General features: G+C 37.0%; 1 protein-coding gene across 2 annotated transcripts in view; it reads left to right on the top strand.

The window, feature by feature from the left end:
• LOC131573486 (transmembrane protein 117-like) overlaps positions 1-21968 on the top strand; it is a 178816-nt gene that overhangs the window by 61540 nt on the left and 95308 nt on the right. For both annotated transcript variants that reach the window (XM_058827485.1, XM_058827486.1), the window contains exon 4: positions 11748-11847. In XM_058827485.1, the coding sequence (XP_058683468.1) occupies positions 11748-11847 (100 nt within the window). The remainder of the gene's footprint in view (positions 1-11747; positions 11848-21968) is intronic.

Below are 21968 nucleotides of genomic sequence, written 5' to 3'. Positions count from 1 at the left end.
GTTTCTTAGGAATATTTAAATTAATGTTAAATCAGAGTACTAACTACTTTTTCAGTTATGGATTCTTTTTGTTACTAAAAGTCAATATTAACAGAATATATTGTAGAGGGCTGATTTTGGCTGGCTGCCAGCACCCATCCTCAGGAGGACAGAAAGAAAATAAGATGGATAAGATCATGGGTTGAGGTAAAGACAGTTTAATAAAAAAAGCAAAAGACACATGTGAAAGGGAAGAAAAAAAGAAGAATTTTATTCACTGTTTCATGCCAGCAGACAGATAGATGTCCAGGGTGTTTCTGGGAAGTGGGGAATTGGTACACATGGCAATTCCTTCAGAAGGCAAACACCATAACCCTAACTATCCCTCCCTTCTCCTTCCCACCCTCTTTATGACCGAGTACGATGCATACAGTGTGGAATATCTTTTGAGTCAGTTCAGATGAGGTGCCCCAGCTCTCTCCCCTCCAAACCTCTTTCCTGCCCACAGCCTGCTGGCCTTCTGAGAGGTGGGTTGGAGAGACAGTGCTGAGGCTGTGCGAGCACTGCTCAGCAATAGCCAAAACATCAGTGTTTTACCATCACCCCTGTAGCTATAAATGCAAAGCACAGCACTGCATGGGCTGCTGAAATGAAAGTCCATCTCAACCAGACCCAATGCATGTAACAAAGGAAATGTGCAGTATTATGTCTGATTTAAAGCTGTACGTAGATACACATATACTTTTTTGTTCACAAGAGCATGTGAAAAAGACATTTAAAAAAAAGTTGGAGGTATATCTGAAATATGACTAGAAAAATAATTATTTCTGAAAATAATGAAAGTTTAAGGTAAAGTGTCTATAAATGTTAATTAAAAATGAGATTTTAAAATCCAGAAATATGATCATTTAATTATACTCTCCTTGTAGCGATTAATTTATATTGATTTGATAATGACTCACATTACTTTATGGTCTTGTACCTTCCTAGTGGTGCGACCGTTGCTGCTTGAAAGTGAGCTGTTTACTCTTTCTATCCTCTCCTTTAAAAGACCAGATATCATTGTATGAGGTTCAAAATACTTGGTTTTACCTGAAGAATTGTATTTGATCTTATCTGCTTCTAAGCATTCTCATGGCTTCAACTGGTTTCAGAATGCAGGGAGAATTTTTGCACTGCTTTTCCTGAGCAGAGAGGAGGGTTTAGAATTGCTCTGCCAAGCCATTCAGAAACCTTCTACTTCTTCCATTCATCAGTGTAGAATATCAGTTTAGTTACAAAATCCCCCATATAATCAATAAATAAACTCGGGAAATACTGAAAAATACATTGATGGCGTTTCTGAAGTTGGGCACATCCAAGATAAAGATCTCAAAGTGTCCTCATTAAGGACCCCATTTGCTTTAGATAGTAACCTGTGGATGATAGCTATCAGTCAGTATAAAACTATTTCTGGACCAAATTATCATTGAAGAGTAGCATTTTGCAATGTTTTCCACATCAAGCATCAGACAAAGATATTTACTCCACAGTTTATTTAATTATATCTGTCTTGCTGTCATCTTTTCAACTTTAGATTTAACATAACATTTTAATAAAATCTTAATTGAAGCTTGCTCATTCTTTTAAAGGTGTTTTATTGACAAGATTTTATAATGTAATCTTTCACATTATTTAGAAATGTATTTTTCAATCTTATGTATAAGTTTAAAGGTAATTTTTTTCAGTTAGAATGGATTTTCCAGACTACATATTTTAACTGAAGTCACTGGTTTTAGTTGCAGTTTGGGATATGTGTAGGCCTACAAGGAATATTAGACCTGCACTCTAGAAATCTGAACTGTGCCAGTCTTAAAATATAAAAATCTATATTTGGTCATATTTCATAGTTTAAGAATCCAGTAAAGATGAGTTTGCATTTAACTAACTACTTTTACATTTAATGGAACTGAAATCCCCAGAAGATGATTCATCTGATTCAGAGGTGTTCTTGAATGTTAACAAGGTAAGCTGACAGGTAGGCAGCATCAGTGTGTTATCAGCACTCTTTAGGTCACAAATCTAAACAACAGCACCATACAAGTTGCTCTAAAGAAAATTGACTCCATCTCAGCCAGACCCAGTGCAGATGTTTAAGATAAATCAGATTAGTTATGTCTGTAAAGTGCTTATTCTTCTCCATTGACTCTAGAGAGAAGTGGACTCTTCCAGGGAATCCTAGAATTACTACCTGAAACTGAGATTTTTTAAGTAGCTGAGATGAAACTCAGTATTATTTGTAACTAACTGCCCTTAAAAATGTAGCCAAAAGCATCAAAGCTTAGTCTCCAGGTGTCAAAAAGGCATGTGCATACATCTCTTTCTCTCTATTGTTTGAAGATTTGCTACTCCTTAGGGAGAATTAGGAGAATATTCTTGTCAATAAAGTTCAGACCACAAATTTTGTGTTTTCTTCATTTGTGTGTCTTACAGTTGTATTACAACTGATAGTGGCAGAGCAAAAATCTGAGCAGTGTGTGGTTCTGATATGTCTGTCTTCTGATAACTCATTTTCAAGACATTAAAAGAAGACTGTATTGTTAAATGGGCAGTCTGCAGTAGAGAGCTCTTGATTTGAAAGTAAGATCAATAAAAACCTTCTGTCACTTTTCCCTCTATACTTCAATGGTAATTTTATTTAAAATGCTGAGTCTTGTAGGGATCAGAAAATAAAGCAGTCAGTACAATACAGAGCAAAGTTATGTCAAGTGTTGGACTGGTATCAACCATTGGATGGTTAAGAAGTCACAGCAAAGGTGTTTGCTTTGTCAGCCAAGGAGTGGAAGAACAGGCTGTCTTCTTTGCTGTGTTTTCCATGTGAAACCCTCTGCTGCGATTACAAGCCAGCTCCTGTCAAATGACTGGCCCCAGACACAGTTGTTCTTTATATACAGTTATAGTAAAGAAACAATCTCCTCAATTTCATAATTTGTACATTGCTTGAAGTCTAGTTCTTTTCCATCTGCTCTGCAATCTGCTGCTGATAGTACATTTTTGAGGGAAGCCAACAAAATCCTCAGACCAGCCCCTGGGTTGTCAAGCCTCATTTTCCTTCCATTTCTTCTCAAAGGTACCTGTGAGCATGGTAAATAATTTTTGTTTAACAACTCTAGTTTCTATATCTCTGTCTGATTTTATAGACTGCAGAAGGACTGATATTCATCAGCCATCCTAAACAGATTCAAAGCCAAACATACATAACTGAATCACTGATCATAGAAAGGTTTGGGTTGGAAAGAATCTTACAGATCATCCAGTTCCAATTCCCCTGTCATGGTCAGAGATTCTACCCACTAGACCAGCTTGCTCAAAGCTCCATCCAACCTAAAAGATTTTTCTGTTTGCACCTGTAAGTACTTTTAAATAATTTTATTTATTAAATAACTCCTATGACAGTTTCCCAATTAATTTTAGTTTATCCACAGAATATTGGCTATGTGTCTTCAGGCTATAGAACTTGGATAATATTTTAAAACAAACCATTTGCAGAGGAAACGTTTCAGAAGATTCTTATTTAGGGATGGTTTGTAGCTATATCAGATTGTAGTATCCCTTTTAAAGATGTGGCTTACAACTCTTTTCAAATCCAGCTCAAGTTCTCTTCAGTTATGATCACTGAGTATCTGTCAGCAGGGATTCTGTCACCATTTCTTTGTTCCCTCTGCTCCAAGTCATTAACTTATAGCATGTTTTATGTAGTTTTCTGGCATTTCATTATTTTAAAATAAAACCCCCCAATTTTCAGGAAAGTTTAGTAAGTTAAAGAATGACTAATATGCAAAGTTGCATCATCTGCTAATACAAGATTTTACTAAAAATTTACTTAAATATTTTTCTGCTTCTGCTTTCCCAGTGGGCCTGCTGTTCACAAGCAGAGTCTATCTGGTGTTTTGTAACAACTACAAATTGTCCTACTTTCCCCTTTCTGAATAGCAATAATACTGCAGTTACTTGTTTATTCATTGTAATAATGCATTTAAACGTCTCTGTCATCCCAAGAGCTGAAACAGATAGAAAATATAAACTTTTGCTGAAATTCACTAAACTTTAAAAGTTGTCAAAGCTGTTGGTTAGAATGATAGAGTTCCAGCTATACTATTTTATTTAACTGTGTTTATACTCTGTTTATGTCATGAATGGTTCTCTTTCTTTTTAAGTGAATAATTTTTTGTCTTGGAACTTCCCTTTCTGAGAATATTGCTACATATCTGTCCTTTTCCCTTCTCAGCCATATTAAAATGTCAAAAATGGGCATGGATGTGTGCAAGCCATGACCCTTTCTGAAGAGTACAGCCAGTGCTGCATTACTCAAATCCATTCTTATCAGTTTCTTACCAAGTTTAAAAACAAAGAATTACTTATTTATTTAAAAGAAAATGTTTCACTGTGTCTCTTTTTCTAAATTGCTGAACTAGCTTCACCTTTATACATGCATTGCCTGATATATTCTTTAGTTTCTGTTGCTTTTCAAATATGTTAGTGCTATTTCCAAATCTGTTATTTTCAAATTTTAGTATCTGAAATATTCTGAATTATTCTGAAATACCACACAGCAAACAAATTATCTGTATTTTAAGATAAGCATATCTACAACACTTAACAAGTGCCCTAGGCCATTTGTCTTATTTGTGTCTCTGGGCACCTGTTTTATCTCGCATTTTGGCACTTTTTACTGTAAAACTTCTGATGCCATATTATATAGGCAAATGGAGTGAATCAAATAGGTCATTCAGTGTACCAGCACATAGTGCAGTGTTACAGATTAGTTGCAGAATTTTGATTAGCCTATTAAAAGGAATGCTAAAAAAGTGGCATGCTTCTCTTAACTTTTCACAGTTCTCCTAACGTGTTTCATAGTCCACTAAAATGATTTTCAACAAGCAATTCACTTATCAGTAAGAAAATATCTTAACTATCTCCTGCAGTATCAAATTGGCATGTAAGAGGCAACCCTGTGTGTCATTGCTTCAGTAAAAACAACTTATGCAGCAGTCACAGAGTTGAAATGGAAGCATAAGCAGCTGCATAGATGCTTGTGTGAGTGTGAGATGGGGTCAGGTAAGGCTGTGCCATGTGTGAATGGGTGAGCATTCATCTGTTAGCTTAGTAGAATTAGAAATGTTCCTGCAACCTATCCTTGGCTGAGTACTGTAGACTATATGTGCAGCAGAAAAATGCTGAATACATTCTGCAGCCTTTGTTTTTCTTCTTTCTGACTAAACAGAATAGATATATATTTATGATACACATTGCACATGAATAGCAAAAATCCTGGAAAATTTGTAAAAGATATCTCATGGACATAAATAATTTGAAAAATCTGTTTGTTTAATTCTTTCTTCAGGCACATTTTGTGCTTTTCCCCACACTATCCTGTCCATCATAAGTGCTTTGTACTGGAATCTGTGGGGTTAGTACATCATTTTCATCAGAGCTCTTACGTATTGATAGAGAAAGGTGATCATCTGCAGGAAGAGATCTGGGTTCAATTCCCTACTCATATGTTGTCTCCAATTTTATTTGTCATTTAGGATTTGACAGACACACAAAAATGTAGGTGTAGCAAATCCTGTAATTTAAACTCGCTGGAAGCATGTGCCAGCACTCACCAGTTTTCCCGGGGGTCTGCATCTCTCCCATAATGGAGGTCCTTAATGCTTTTGAATTTGCAGATCCCTAAGATTTTCCCAGTAGAGATGCAGATGCTCACAGCCTCTGGCAGTAGGCCTGCCAGTATGATTTACATTTTGCAGCTCCTTTAGACGTAAGCTGTTGGCCATTTTCATGTATGACATCACTATACCATAGAAGAAAATAATCTAAATTAACATCCTGCTTTGAATTGCTGTCAAATCTGTTGATTGTGGAGACAGCCTAGGAAGACTAGCATAATTAGGCAAAAGTTAACCTATATGAATACCACCTGATCTCTAAGGAGAAGTCCAGACTATTGGACATCAAGTGCTTTATGTTTGGTTTTTTTTGAATAGGGTCCACAAAATCCTATACAGGAAAATCCTATAACTAGAAGTAGAAAAAGCTACATTAAGAAAAAAAATATCCTGTCCCAGTTTGCTTAGGCACCTTAATTTGGACTGTAGTTGTGGTCTAATCCAAACACCTATACTGGCCAGTGGCATCCATTCTAAAAGTGAAGGAAAGTGAATATTTTTCTTACATGTGAAGGATGATATTTATACAAAATATGGAATATAGAGCTTCAGTTTCACCTCACCTAACAGAGTTCTGAGTCACATATTTCTTGTCCTCTTGTGTCATCATTTTTTCATATTGAGAATAATAGTGAGGTGCAATTCTCTAACTTTGAAGGGCATTAAAACCAGTGTCCCTTGGAATAGGGACTGGATCTTGTGTGTATCCTACCATCTAATTACGTGCCTCTTCTGCATTAACAGACAGATTGAAATTGCTGCATTTTCCCATTGGCCTTGTTTTAAAGGCAGGCTTGCAAAGCTAGAAACTAAATGGCTTGTAACTGCGGACAGCGAGGAGCTCCTGTGTATCCTAGCAGCAGAACTTCTAATGGCTTGGGAGCTCTGCAAGCCAAGTCCCAAGAGTAAGTTACACAGCCCTCAGGCCTGTAGACTGATGAGCAGAGGTTTTCAGAATTACAGTTCTGCTGCCTGATTTCAAAAAAAGCATGTATAAATAGGTTACCAAGCAGTGATGCTCAGTTACAGAATGGGTCTGTCAGTCTCAGGTGCTCTGCACTGTGCCATTGATCCGCCTCACTATAGCCAAGCTGGTTTTGCTTCTCAGATTTTTGTGTCTTGGAGATTAGCCTGCTGATCCTCTTGTGGCTGTTACCTCTTTGATGTCTTGTCAAGCAAAATCCCTGGTTCAGTGCCTCTTAATTCTCTCTGTTCTGGTGTCATAGAAGAAGTTTCATCTATATGTCTAAAGCATGCACTGGGGATGGCTAGGGACTGGATGAATAGCTGTTGTGCTCTCTGTGCTGTTTGCTGGTAGCTATGCATTATGCCATCTTCATTATGATGTGCCAGTTTATAAGACAGCAGGGCTTGCTGTCTCTGGGCACCTTCCAGCTCCCTGTGGCTCTGACTTCAATTCCTAACATTGGAAGAATAGCTTTTGAGCCGAGTGAAGTGCTACCAAGTGTCTCATTTGCCATTCTGTCATTTTAGAGTGACAAATACAGATCAGGAGCTGTATCTGCAATCTCTTATGCATGTTTACAGTTATTCTGATGCTCTCTGACTCTTCTAAATTGAGAGTAATGGAAGCTTCTGGTACCACATCTGAACACATACTTCTTTGCAGCCTGTGTGAACCCTGTGCTTTCACTTGTCTGCCAATATCAAAGCATTTCGCTTTGTCATATGCACCAAGGAAGATGAGTTCCATATAGATAATCAGCTACTTAGGGGTAAGGCCAAATAATACAACCACCTCAGAAAAGTGCATATTGAACTGCAGAACGTGTACAGACTTTTTGTTACTCAACATAAAAGATATCTAGTCCTCCACTCTTTTTTAAAGAGCTTTAAGTTACCATTCTCTGTGGGTGCAGTTCTTGCTGGCTCTTTACAGAGCATGCACTGTGTGCTGTGTGCCAGCCCAGTGCTCTCAGTACTCTAGAGCTCATAAAAAACCAGCTGAAGCTTAGTTAAGATGCATCAAGGTTGCTAAAGTTGTTTTAAAAGGCAACTAAAACTTCCCCAAAGTATCTATGCTCTCATTGCTGTCCCTGGACGCCGAGGGTTCAGTTCAGGTGTGTCTGGGTTGTCAGTTATGTCACAGGCCTCACAAGAGATGCAGAGCTCTTTGGATTATCATCTGAGATCAAGTTATGCCACATCATTGAGAATCACTTAGTCACATAAGTTTAACAATGCCTTTTAGTATGTGAACATGTTTTTTTTACATGCTTGCCATCAAGAAGAAATGTAAGGCAAGTAAATCCTTGACCCAGTCTTACCAAGCTCCACAGAGAGTTTGACTTCCTAGTTTACGCTTACATTGAAGTGTCTCTATTTATGCTATAGCCCATTCTTAGGCCCTGTGATGGTCAAGAAAACACAGTCTCAGCACTGAGTCTCAGTCATGACGTTTTTCCAGTTCTTGGAACAGTGTCAGTAGCATGACAGTGACTTGTGCATCTTTATCCAATGTAAAATTTAAAACCTTCTATTTGCTTTCAGTCTGTCATTTTGGTAGTGTCACCCTTCTTTGAAAAGATGCTCTGATACATTCCTTTGAACAAAGTCTCTGGGCTAGTGTGGTTGTCTCCCTCTTTATCCATTCTGTGCACACTGCTGCCAGCTCCAGAAACTGTTCAAATACACTGGGCTCATATGTCTTTTTGCTGACTCATGTTTATTAACATACCTTTTGTGTCAACATGGATATAGACAGTTACTTATGATTTTTATTTTTTTTATCTGTTTTAGAACTGTGTTTGTCTAATCTCCTTTGTCCTTCAATTCCTCTCTTTTGTCCTGTTCTGTTAAAATGTTGGTCTACCTTCCTTAGACTTTGGCCTGCTAAGAGCAGTTTCCCTGGAGCTGCAGCTTACTGTTAAAGGCTCCCAAATCCCAGCCACAAATTTGTCCTTTATCTATAATATTCATAAGTATTGGCTTCTCGGCCTTTAATTATTTACACTTATCCTGTCTATTTCAGAAGAGCTTTTTCACTCTGGGCTTTAACTGCTGTGTTTCTTCACTCAGTGTTTCCTTAGATTGTGCTGCTCATGCAATTTGCTTGTGCCTTGCTGCAGAATACACATATAGCAGAGCAAACAGTTGCCTTTTGACAAGCTAGAGAAAAGCTAGCTGACCATGACAGTTAACTGGAAGCCAGCAGACCTTAGTCCTCCTGCAAGGTGCAGACATGGGTCCTAGCAAGGAAGAAGACTAAACAATTAAAGAAAAATACTGTAATCACTAGCTAAAGCTAGAGAAATGTGAGGATTTTCCCCAACATAATTAATTTTACTTTTGGTACAGTTATAATATATATCCTGCTAGTATCATCAGGAAAGCATGTCTTTTTTGAAAATGACAAGTGTTCCTATTTCTATATAAACTAAAACCTGAAAATGAAAACTGGAGGGTTAGGTTTCTTTTTTTGTTGTTTTTTAAAATTAATTTTTAGCAGCCCCAGATCCCTACTTTAAAATAGTCAATTTCTCTTTGTGTTTTGAAAGAAAAATAATACTGCAGAGAGCATAAAACACACCGGGTGTAATGCTAACAGTTAATGAAATACTAATGTATTTCATTACAATTCCTAATAAGATGACAATGCTAAAAATATTCCTCCTGTTCATAAAAAGTTGTAGCTTTATTTTAATTAGTTAGTGCACTTAAAACATGCACAGATTATAGTCCTAAGAGTTTCTTTATAATATACTATTTTGACACTAACTGAAGGTTTGCCAATTTGCATATTTAATTCAGGCATTAATTACCTGTAGACTGGAATGCACAATTTATACTTGGCTTCTTTGATGTTTTCATGCTTGAAATGACAAGAAGGAACTGTTGGGAAGATGTGATGCTTTCAAGGCCTTTCTCTGTATTTAAGTATTGTATCCAGCTCATTCAACCTTATGCTAAGCCTTCTGATACTTCTAACGTTCATAAAAACAAATGTTTACACTGAGCATTTCAATTTCCATTAAGAAGAACCGCTTATGTCTGGGTTGATTTCTCTTCTATGAATGAATATGGGTAGGTAATACTCAGGGATCAAAGACCTCTCAGCCTTTTTGGTTAACCCTCCTTGTGTCCAGCAGCCTGCCAGGGTGTCTGAGGCAGCCCTGCTCTGTATGCCAGGGCTACGGGAATCGCGCAAGTGGCTCGTTTTCTGGGGGTGTTATACAAGTGTTTGCTTATTGTACACCTGTAATCATGTGTAATGCATATGAGAATGTGTGGTGCATATGAGAAAAGCCTGGGGTTTTGTGCGTGTCTCCCACTGATGGAAAAGACTAAGACGTGCTTTGCATTTGAGGGCCATTCCTTACACACGACACTTATTGCCCTGCCTTCTTTGTGTATAAAACACCTTCTTAAGCAATGCAGACTAGATTATTTTCTGCCTTCACAGATGCTACAAGAATAGCATGCCCAAGATGCAGGAAAAAAGGGAATTCCAAATATTTTCCAGGTCTAAAGCATCTGGGAGAATATCTCTAGGAGGATTGTGCTTGCCTGTTTTCAGTCTTCCTTTGTTTCTGCTGTTGCCCTCTCTTGGAGATGGAGCATTGAAATAGGGAGACTTTAGGCTGACCTGATGTTCCTGTTCTTGGGTTCTTGCATCCTTATTTATAACATGGTGAATTTAGGATATTGATGATCTTTTAACTACATGCAATGTTATTGAAAATAGTTGGGGATTTTTTTTGGTTTTTTTCAGCAGAAAATCAGAGCCATCATGTATGTGCTGTTCAGCAGGAAAAATAAACAGATGGCATTTTTTTTAGTGACGTACCCACTGAAAGGTCATAACGTATATAATGAAAAAGGCTGTTAGAGCAGCACATTTCTCATGTGTCATGAAACTATTCATTGATGATAATATTTCTTCTCTACAACATATTAAATTGTCTCTAAGAAATTATACCATACTGTGAGTGGATTTGTGCTAGCAAGACCTTCTATCTTGATCAGATATTTAGATTTTAACAGAACTGGCCCAGTGAGTGGAATCATTTTGCACTGATCCAGTTGCAGAGATATGGTCTGTATAGCTCCTAGACATTGCAATATTTGATATGTAATAATTGTAAGATTTGACAATAGATAGCACAATGTTCAGGGATACTTTTACATGTAACTGTGTCATTTATGCACACTCTTAAATAGGCATAACTTTACATAAGAAATGTTTACAAGTGTCTTGAAAACAAAGCTATCACCTGTAAAGTTAAAATACAGTTGCCATTCATGTTCATTATCATCATTATTAGCCCTTGAGGAGATTTGCCTCTTGTGGTCCACTATAAAAGTCTTTTAGAAAAGGATAACTGTATATTAAAATGTATGTTTTTTTCAGAAAGATTTTAATTTGGAACAAATAACTTTACCTTCTTAATTCTTATAGCATCTTGGTGAACTTGAAGTCAAATTACCAAGTGAGGTTGTAAATCCTATCTGTTGCATTATTTAAGCAGAATGGAAATGCTTCCTTTGGATTTAAGTAAAATATATCTGTGAAAATAAATTGCATAAATCTAGAAACAATAACATCTCACTAAAATTTTGCAAAACTTGCTTGCACTGATGTGTTAAAAATGTGGTTGTATAACTAGATAGAGTGAAAAGTCAAACAGCTCAATTATCTTTTTAAAGATTTTTATTTTTATTTTTCTTCATGAAGATTTTGCAAAGTCACCAATTTGAAAAACGTTGTAATTCTCTTTGTATAAAGGAAAAAGATAAAAAGCATAAAACATTTTCTACTTCCAGAAGCTTTACATAATCTTAAAGTCTTTGCTAACTGTTATTTTAACACCTTCAAAAGAGACATGGACTTCAAAATCAGATTCACATTGCATTTCTAATTGGAATCAACCCATATGGGTTCAGTTCTGTGTCAAGACTCAGGTCTAGAAGAAAAATTATTATGTTAGCAATGGGAAATCTTTCACAGATAATCATAAATTTTGTCACTAATGCAACTTCTTTGCAACTAAATTGAGCAAATGTGTGTATCTTATGTTTGTGTTCTTGTTTCCACAGTGCATATATTATAACAGACTTCATGGGCATCAGAAATGAAAATTTTATGAAGGTAGCTGCAGTTGGGACTTGGATGGGAGATTTTGTCACAGCGTGGATGGTAAGAAACATAATTACATTTTAAAAGGAAAGGAATATGTTTGTTGCTTTCAAGGGAAAGAGGAGAAGAGAGAAAACTCAGTTTCTCTAAGTGTTTCAACCCAGAAAAGTAAAAAGTTAACAAATGCATAATGACAAGGTATTAATTGACAGTGCAGGACAGTTTCAGTTAAAATGTATCAGGGCGACTTTTTTTTTTTTTTTTTTTGTGGCTGGGAGTTTTGCCATTGACTTCTGCAGGGTGGCTCTTCTTTGCTATGAAGTAGCACCACAATTTGTTACCCCGTGAAACAGTGAGTAGCAGCTAAAGTCTGATGAGAAGAATTAGAAAGTGAAGAAAAATTAAAGTGAAAGACATGATAGAGAACAATGGAATGAGAGAAGGAAAGCAAGCCAATTACATGGCAGGATTTGAAGGTTACAAAGGCTTTCTCTGAAATATGTGCAAGCCAAAGATCAGCTTAGTGAAAGAGAACCAGAATATGACAAGTAACTTTTGGGAACAAACTAATTTTTGGGAACAAAATTAAGCATCTGCACATTTGAATTGTTCAGAAAAAGCCTTTTTTTAAACACAAAGTGATAAAAAGTGAATTTAATTATTTTTTAAGGTTAGATTTTTAAGATTAGTGTAGGTAAGATTTTTAGCAATTGTATTTTAACAATGTCTTCTACCCTCCATATTTGGAGCATGCTGTACAACAGACAGATGGGGGGAAAAAAAGGCATCAAGGATTTTTTCAGGATGTTGTTCACTATGTGTCTGTGGTTAGTCCAAGACATAATGTACTCTGTGAAATGGTGGCCATGAAAAGCAAGTACAGACAAAATAATTTGTATATGCTTTACAAAGAGAACATCACAGAATTGGTGCCATGGCCAATGTTGACAATTAATGTGGACTTCTTCTGAATTGGTAATAAAATTAATGGGTACTTCTGAATACCTTTAGCTTGCTTTTTTCTCATGGGCTTTCACATTTTTATTCCACTAAAGAAGAGATGATGCATGAGCTAAGCTGAATTGAGATCATGTACATCATACATATGTGGCTTAGGGCTCCAGTGAGAGATTAAAGACAAGTTGTATTACATTAGGTAATGTGGGTTTTTTCCAGGCCCTCTTTTTTTGTTTCCATAAAAAAACCAACCTGTTATGTGCAACACTGTATAAAGCATGGACATGACTGATTGAAAAAGCATGAGAATGCTGATTATTTTCTGGGTACTCAAAACCCTCTCAGGTCTCTTCAGTAGTAGAGTCACAATTGGATTGTGCCACAGCAGAGTCCAGTGGCAGATGGGATTATCACTGAAGAATGGGAGAGAGACTGGGAGAAACTACAGAGGTGGTTTGATAAGAGGAGACTGTTTAAATTAGTCGGGTTCTATTAGCTTTCAGGAAGAGTAGATAACATGGGATTGGTGGGTCAGTGTGTTTTAGGAAATGCTTTGATTGCATGAGGAGAACTAAGAGGTGTAGTGATTCATATTTAGAACTTCAGAGCGAAAGAAAATAGTGATATTACTTCTGCAATGCAAATCTCTAGGTGAAGTATATCAACCAAGCAATGGAAATGACAGTGTTCAAGGGCAGCTAATCCTGGGAGCATCAAACAAAACTACAATTTCAGGTCCCTACCTGTATTAGTAAAAAAGGAGATTGGATGTGTATGCTGGTGCATGGGCATGTACATTGGAGCAAATCACCTCCCACGGAGTCTAACTTAAGTCATCCATCTTATTCTATATGAACAGAAATGACTGTGCTATTTATATTTAAATTTGCTTGACCTTCTGCTTATAAAACCCAGCATGGAATTGATGTCAAAGTGATCTGAGTCTTCTGTGGTATTATATTTTGTGAAGTTCCCCATCCTATTTTGAAACAGAAAAGAAAAAACAAACATGTAAAGGAACCTTTGCACATCTTCCCATTCACAGAAGTGTTGATATTTTCTAATGTTTAAGAAGTTTTTTTAAAGAAACTATCCATCCATGGACTCCAAAGCAGAAGATAAAAATGAAGATGTAGCCTTCACTTCACTGGGAACCATACCAGAATTAGGATCTTATTCCCTGTTTGATTGGAAGCTTTGGGAATAAGCAGAAATAAAACAGATGGAATTCCCTTTTAAAAATGAGTAATCAATAAACAATACTATTACTTCAGGACACTGAGCAGTGCCTTATTAAATGAGGAAAGTGATTGAAATGGGAAAATATATTTTGGATCACTGTTGTTTTGTACTGAAAAGGCAGAAGTAAGACTTTCTCCTCAACACTTCCTAGCTCACTGACTAGTTTGGTGACAGGATCTGACACAATTTCTAATAAAATCAGCAATATTATTTCCACTATGTGTAATGAGAATGAGGCCATGCTATGGGTGCACAGAACCTTCTCCTTTGTACCTCTGGACAGGAGCTTCTGCTACTAATAAACGTATTTGCTGAAATCTGTAGTAAGTGTTAGATATTCTGAAGTCTGTGAAGAAGGGAATGGGTTCAGTACACCGACTGTCTCTCTGCACTTTTCCCTTTTTGAAGCCATGCAAGTATATCTTGCAATCTTGTACCTGCTTTGATATGCCCTCCTGCTCCTGTAAAAAGTGTATTGTTCTCATGGAGAATGCTTTTGAGGCAGACACTACAGATTTTTGCACAGTAGGACACCTTGGAAGAAAGACTGGATTCCACCCAGACAAGCACATAAACTAGCAATTATGGTTAATTCTGGGAGAGTGCAAGCAGTCTGAGGAAGGAGCTGATTCAAGGGCAGAATCTCTGATGATTACAGTGGCCTCTCTGTGAAGATGAGCAACCTGCTGCAGATGTGTTTCTGTGTGGGACAGTCCTGAGCACGTGGGGTGAGGAATGCTCGGAGGACAGCTACACGAGTGGGTGGCACTGAAGAGTGACACAGAGTAGTGTTGCCTTTCAGACTGTCAAAACTGTTCCCTTTTAGTGATGACTTTTTGGACTCTACAAAGATTGGTCCTGAGCTGTGAACTATACTCGTAGCACGTGGAGAGCTTTGCTTACCAGCTGCCATTGCCATTTGCATTAGACACATTGCTGCCTACAAATCCTATGTATGCGTGTAAGAGTCTAAACAGTAGAAGTTTAGAAGTTTGTTGTATCTTTCTTGGATGTTGCTTGCTAGGATTATCAGAAGCTGAAGTAGTTGTCTTCAGCCAGTGTCTGGTACTGATCTCTGTGAATCCAGGCTGAACAAGAGATGTTGTTCCTATTTACTTTCTTTCTGAATGGTAATTTTGGTTGAGATTCTCTTTTCCCCTGTTAGTTGCAAGAGAGAACTGGAAACATGAGAGATCACTGAGCAGCAGACTCTGCCTGCTCCTGTTATCAGAAACAATTATAAACTCTAGGGGTGGTTTAGTATATTATTCATCAAACTAATGTTTACTGCATATGTACCAGTACATTCTTTTTAAAAAGAGAAGCCAGGAATTTTCTCATCACTGTGCTTTAGCACAGTACTTGACACAATGAGTGTGAACTGAATCATTGTAGCAATTCCTGACTGTTCTTTTTGACACCTTTGCTTGATTTCAGTTTGACTTCTCCCTTGTGTGGGACAATGAAGACTTCTGGGACTATTTCTCTTTCATCATCTTATCAGATGAATTAGTAGGAAGTTAGGAAGTAGTGCTTCCAGCATAGTCTGGACGGCAGAGTGCGGGATCACTATAGTTCTGCTGATCCAGCACTGACCAAGACACACCGTATCCACTTGGATGGATGGATGGATATGGAGGTAGAGACCTCCTGCCTAAGACTTCTTGCAGTCATACATAGTATTGGGATTTCACAAGTTTAGTAGTGAGTAGTGAATCTACACCTCCCTTTCCTCATTAGTGGAACTGGATAATGACTCCCACAAGTTGCCTGAGCTTCTGTGATGTCTTTTAGGGAAAAAGAGTCACTTCATTATCTGATCTTATGTGAGAAGGATTTTCTGTTCTCTGAGATTTTCAGCATTAGCTGTAAAAGCTCCAGTTTTTCAGCCTTATCATTCCAGGGGAAAACCTCACACTATTTTGTGTTCTGGCTTTGCTAATTGTGAAAGAAATAGATTTTGTCCGTGTTTTTTTTTTTTTTTTTTCCACATTCCTCTGTTAAATATTTTTGTCTTCATCCTCTGGTGAAGAAACTTTCTGTATTTTCCCATTTTTCATGATTAACATGTCCTACCTGGGCAGTACCAGTCTAACCAGTAGAGGGGCCTGTGGCTGGTTTGTAAAGAATATTCTAAAGGGCTGAAACCTTCCTCAGGATTCTTGATGCTGTGCACATCAATAGTTGACAGGTTTAAGTTAATGGTTGCTTCCATGCACAGACACAGTAAATCTGTAGAGTTCTAAACCAGAATATTTTTCTGTCACATGAGCCATATTAGATCTCAGGCTAGCTCTGTAAAAAAAGCCCAGTTCCTCCACCTGGTCAGACCAAAAATCCACCCAGACTAGTATCCTACCTCAAACTGTGGCTATAAGTAGAAGCCTACCAGGAGAGTAAGAACAAGCCAGTAGTATGTGGTAGGGTTCTCTAATGCTCTCTTGGAATGCATGCAATTTTGTGTATATAATGCCTCTTGATCTTGGAATATTTTTTGCTCTTTCTGCACCACTTTGCATTCAACTATGAAGAATTTCATCTGCCATTTTATTTCCTAGGGACTCTCTTCCATAAGCACCTTTCCTAATTCTTCACATCCAGCAAGCCATCATCCTTTTTACTGTGCATAAGTTAATATCATTATAAAGCTTTCTCACCTCACTGCTCATCCATTTTCCCAGGTTGCTTAGGAATATGATGAATAACTGCATCCCCTGCAAAAATCCCTGTGGAACTCTACTAATGACCTCCCTCCATTGCTAGTGCTGTCTGGCTAACCTACTTACCTTCTGTTCCCTGTCTTTTAATCAGTTATTTATCAACATAAAGACCTTCCCTAAAGCTCTGAGTGTTGAGTTTCCATAGAAGCCTGTGACAAGGAATTTTTCAAAAGCTTACTAGAAAATTCAGCTTTGCCTATTTAAAACACATCTCCTTTATCCATGAGTTTTGTTGACCTCATCCAGTAATTCTGTTCTGAAATATCTCCATTCCTGTTGTTTACAGAGCCAGCCACTTAGCACTCCTGCAGCCTCAGATATTCTCTCTGACATTAAAGAGGTATTCTAACAATGTTGGCTGGCCCTGAAAGTGCTGTTTGCAGGAAAGACAAAGTCACAGCTCTGGAGCTGTGAATGTGTGAAAGAGTATGGAGCCATCTTCGTCTGCCTTATCAGTGAAAGACAGTGAGTTTATTTCCTCTTGTTCATCTTTCCTCATCATTACTTTTCTCTGTCATTTTTCCTCCACAACTCTTTGTCTTACAACCCAGGCATAATTTTGCAGGTGAAAAAAAATGAAGCTGTGAGTATTTTGTTTTGTATGTTTTTGCATATGGCAGAATGTTCAGCAGAGCCTGAACACAGCTGTTGCTGTTATCTCAAAGACAGAAATGTCACTGCTTGTGGTAAGACCTATATTCTGAGTATTGGCCTGGATTCCATGTTTCAGAGAGCATCAACCATAGATACATAACCTCTCTTTCCTGAAATCTTATGTATTCTATGGATTTCTTTGGCTGAACAGGGAGGCTCTTAAGAAGTTTTTGATATTTTCATAATTAGATGGAATTGTTGAATAATAGTTTTGAGCACGGGGACATGTGTCTGCTCAAGTAATTGTTTGAATCTGAGCTCTTCTTGGTAGTCTTGCTGAGAAACACCTTTCTTTTCATTCCCTGCTGTACAGACAGGGGACACAATCTAATTGCTGTAGTTTAAGATAGAAGTACTCAACTGCCCCAAATATATTCTCACTTGGCACTTCATTTTGACTTTGTAAATGCTGTTCTGGTGTTTCTTTATAAATTACAAGCATAATGATCTAATAAACTGTACAGTGTAGGGTGAAGTAAAGAAGCCAATGCATTACATGTTAATAAACCCATCACTTGATGTTATTGTCTGGTAGATCCCTGGTACCTGTCGAATACGCTTTATGTACTTTATTGATTTTTGTGATAAGATTACTTGTTTACTTATTTCCATTAAAACATTTTTAATGGCTTTCAATCTCTTGGCAAGAGATTTAGAAGTATTTGGAGATATTTGCTTTTGTCTGTTGCCTCTGTGGTCATGACAAACAACATTTATTTGTAGAGTAGGATAGCAAGCTATTCAATGATTTCAAAGTGCTTTACCTGTGTCCATTAAGAGAGAATATCATCCTTGTCCTCTTTTGCTGAGATGTAACTATGTCAACACCCTAGAGTAATGAATGGTTCATTACCAGTCTGCAGAAATTAGATTAATTTACCTCTTTATTTTATTTAATCTCGAAATGTGTATGTGTTGCTAGGGCATGCTCACACAAAGTGAGCAACATTGATGCTGGAAATACTATCATGTTGCTGAAAATAACAGACACACTAAATTATTGCAGTGAAAATATGTAGAAAATGAAATAATAATGTGACTAAAAAATGAAGTTTACTACAGGGAAGGACACTAGTATAAAATCTATGTTGAAAGAAAACATAGCATCATCATTAAAAATAATGTTTTCAGGATTTTGTACTTAACTTTTAGACTCAAATAATAACCAAAAATGCTCACTTTTAAATTTACATGATTATTGGAAAGTAATTCTTCTATCCAGGAAATTCTGTTTAGCAAAGAATAGCGTATAGGTTTATTTGCAAGCAGTGAAGAATCCACTTTGATGCACATTACAAGGTAGTTTGAAGAGTCAGGAGTCTTGAATGACTGGCACCTTTTTTAACTCATGCCTCTGTCAAGAATTGGGCATGACAATTTAGATTATGATCAGTGTCAATCTTCTTGATTGTTTCTATTCCACTGGCATATCAAATGACAATATAAAACTGTAATTGAATTTGCAGTAGCATCTGAAGTGCTTTACAGCTAACAACTCTGCTGTTCTTGAGTAGTGGAAATGAAATTGAACTATGAAACATGAACTGGAAGGAGCAAAACGGATGACACCTGCTCCTAAACTTGCTTGCCAGGTTTGCACAGAAATGTAACTAATAACATTATTAGTGGCAATATATTTCTTTCCATTCAGAGAGGCATACAAAAGCCAGCTGCCCTTTTTGTTCACCTGCATATCTTGTTTTGGTTTTCATTCCTTTTCTTAAGGGCCAGTCCACTTGCAGAAACATTCTGTAGCTGGTAGTTCTATCTCCAGATGATAACCACAAGTAAATTCATCAGCACAATGGCAGTCCAAATATATCCAGTCATATGAGACTTGCTAATTTTGTTTTTTCCATTTTCTGGGGCATGAATGTGCTCATATCCTGCTCTGCTTCATGACTGCCACTTAGTTATATAAGGTGGAGTGTGCCTGGTGTCATCTGAGTTCATCCAATCATCCCATCAAGTCAGATTGCACTATTATTTATTCATTGATTGATGGTGTTGCCATCTGTTCATATGCTCTAGATTATAATTATCTGCCTTTTCAAGCTTGATCTTTTTTTGTATTCCCCTGTTACTTTGTCATTTCAGTTTTGACCAAGCATTGCCAGAGGTGTTACTTCATCCCTGTCTGTTTCCCAGGCAGTGAGTTCCTTTAACTCATTGTTACAGCAGTTACCTTTGTTGACAACCATTTTCTGGGCTCTAAAATATATGCTTAGTATATCTATCAGTAAAAGCCTCAGGATTTTTTTAGAAGAAGGCCACAGCCAGCTCTCTCTCAGAGCTCAAGAATAAGAGATGCAAACCCCAAAGCTGGGCCCCAAAATATCTCCTAGTTTTTCTCCAAAGCAGCTACTGACATCTTCCAATGACAAGTAAACCTAGTACTAGTTCTTTCAAATAGGTGTGACATTTCCCCAACTATCTTCTTTTAAATTTTAATGCTTATGAATTCATTCACATCTTTTTGTGACCTTGTACATACTTTTCTTGCAGTCTGGATCCTGTCTAAAAATACAGGGAGGGTCATAGCAAATATTAATAAGAGAAATGCTGTTTTCCAAATGTCATAGAAGTCAAAAGACAAGCTGTAAAGAAAAGATATGTCTTCCTGCAACTCACATCTTGTCTGATTGATTTGTATTGTAGCTTCAAGCAGCCATACAATTATAAATGAGACTGAGGGTCCTCTATTTTCTCTTCCTTGTTGTCATACTCTCCTTGGCTCTTTTTCACGTGGAATGGTATTTGCTTCCTGATGATATTTATACAGCAGATCTTGGTATATCCTGGTTACATGTATTTAGAAACTGAAGTCAGAGTAGCATCTAAATTAAAGTAACTATGCAGCAATTCTGCATTCTGACATGATGTACTCCTTAGAAATGGTGTGAATGAGTGGGTGTCAGAAGTGCTGGAGAAGTGGGACTCTAGAAATAAAATGTTCTTACTGAAGATCTTTGAGTACAGATGGCAAATGTGTAAGCTGTTGGAGTCTCTAAGATGGACACTTCCTCTCTGGAACAGCCTGGTTCTGGATGAGATTGCAGCCAAAACCTTTTTCACTGACTGGGAGAAGAAAATAATTTTTTTCTGAAATGGAAATTGAAACAGTCGCCTCAATATATTGGCTAAGATGTGCAATCACGAGCTCTATGATAAAATGAGAAGAGATGGTTTAAAAAGTATTATGAAGGGAGTATTGGATTGGCCTTGCACATTCAGATGAAGATCTTTACTGGATTAAATATATGGTGAGGTAAGATCTTCTGTATCCACAGGGGGAGATTAGCAGCAGATGGCAGTGGTACACAGCAATACATTTCTTTAATTCTGAATTCCTTCAGGATCTGTGGGATGAAGTATTAGACACTGTAAAGGGAAAAAAGAAAAGAAGGATGTTTTATTACGAAAAACCTTATCACAGCACTCTTGCCTAAATTAATGTTGAGAATGTTGTACATAGTCCATTCTTCTCTACAAGGAAAAGCAGCATTAAAACTGGTAAATTAAGGAAGACACTGTTACTGCTCTTAAATGACATCATTTTGATGGGTGGGTGTTGAGCTGAGAAACTTTATCTTTGATGCTGTTTTGTAGAGAAAATGTTTCTTAAATATGTCCAGAAAGTAATGGCATAAACACTCAAGTTACCAGAATATTACTCATTTTGTGTTGCATCCTGCTTAAAAATGAATTATTCTCACAACAGCTACAGTACCTTAAAAATTCCATGTTATCATACGTCAACTCAACCCACAATATATCAGAAGAGCAATTAAGCAAGTGCTTGAGTAAATACTGCACAGAGTTAATTTTCCTGTGCAGTACTGCATAATATATGGATTGTAATATCATGTGAGAAGTCTTCTCTTAACAAGCCTGCTATGAAACCTGAATTGAATTGATCAAGGAATCCTGAATTGTAAGTGAAATCACTAACTATATCTGGCATGTATAGAGAAATCTTAGAAACTGTCAGACTTACGATACTCTAGCCAGAAAGTAATTTTTTTGATATTCATAATTGTTACTGTGCTCAAGAAAGAATGAAAATTCAGTATGTTCAAAACCAGCTTCTACAGAAAAAAAATCAGATAGGTTGGCTTCCAAAAGCTCTTTGCTGTCAAAACCCAAGTCCAGCTTGGGTGCAATTCTGCTGTTTGTATCAGACTTAAAATATACAACTGCTTCTTATAAATTGAGATATTAAAAAGTTTAAATGGATTTGAATGAAAATTCATTATAAAACTTTATTTAATAGAAAGCACTCAGTAAGATGAGTCTAATCTCTTATTGGTCTCTTCTTGTTATTTTACATTACTTGAAGTGGAAACTTGAAGTACTGTTTTTAATGGATAGAGATATTGTTGAGTTTCACTTAAACTTTTCTAAGTACTTTTAAAACCTCCATTAAAAAGCTATTTTTGTAATTTCTTACAGTACTATGCTTTTCCAAATCACAAAAGAAATCGCTGCCTCCTACACTGGCAGTAATAAAAAAGGTTTTGCATTTTGTAGACACTAGGGATTGATCTTTATAGGAACTCATGGAGATATGTATGCTAATATGCCCCTGTTTTACAATAGAGAGCTGAA

This window comes from Poecile atricapillus, chromosome Z (assembly GCF_030490865.1).
Source record: "Poecile atricapillus isolate bPoeAtr1 chromosome Z, bPoeAtr1.hap1, whole genome shotgun sequence".
In the NCBI taxonomy this organism is placed as follows: Eukaryota; Metazoa; Chordata; class Aves; order Passeriformes; family Paridae; genus Poecile; species Poecile atricapillus.
This window is presented reverse-complemented; position numbering and strand designations above follow the sequence as displayed.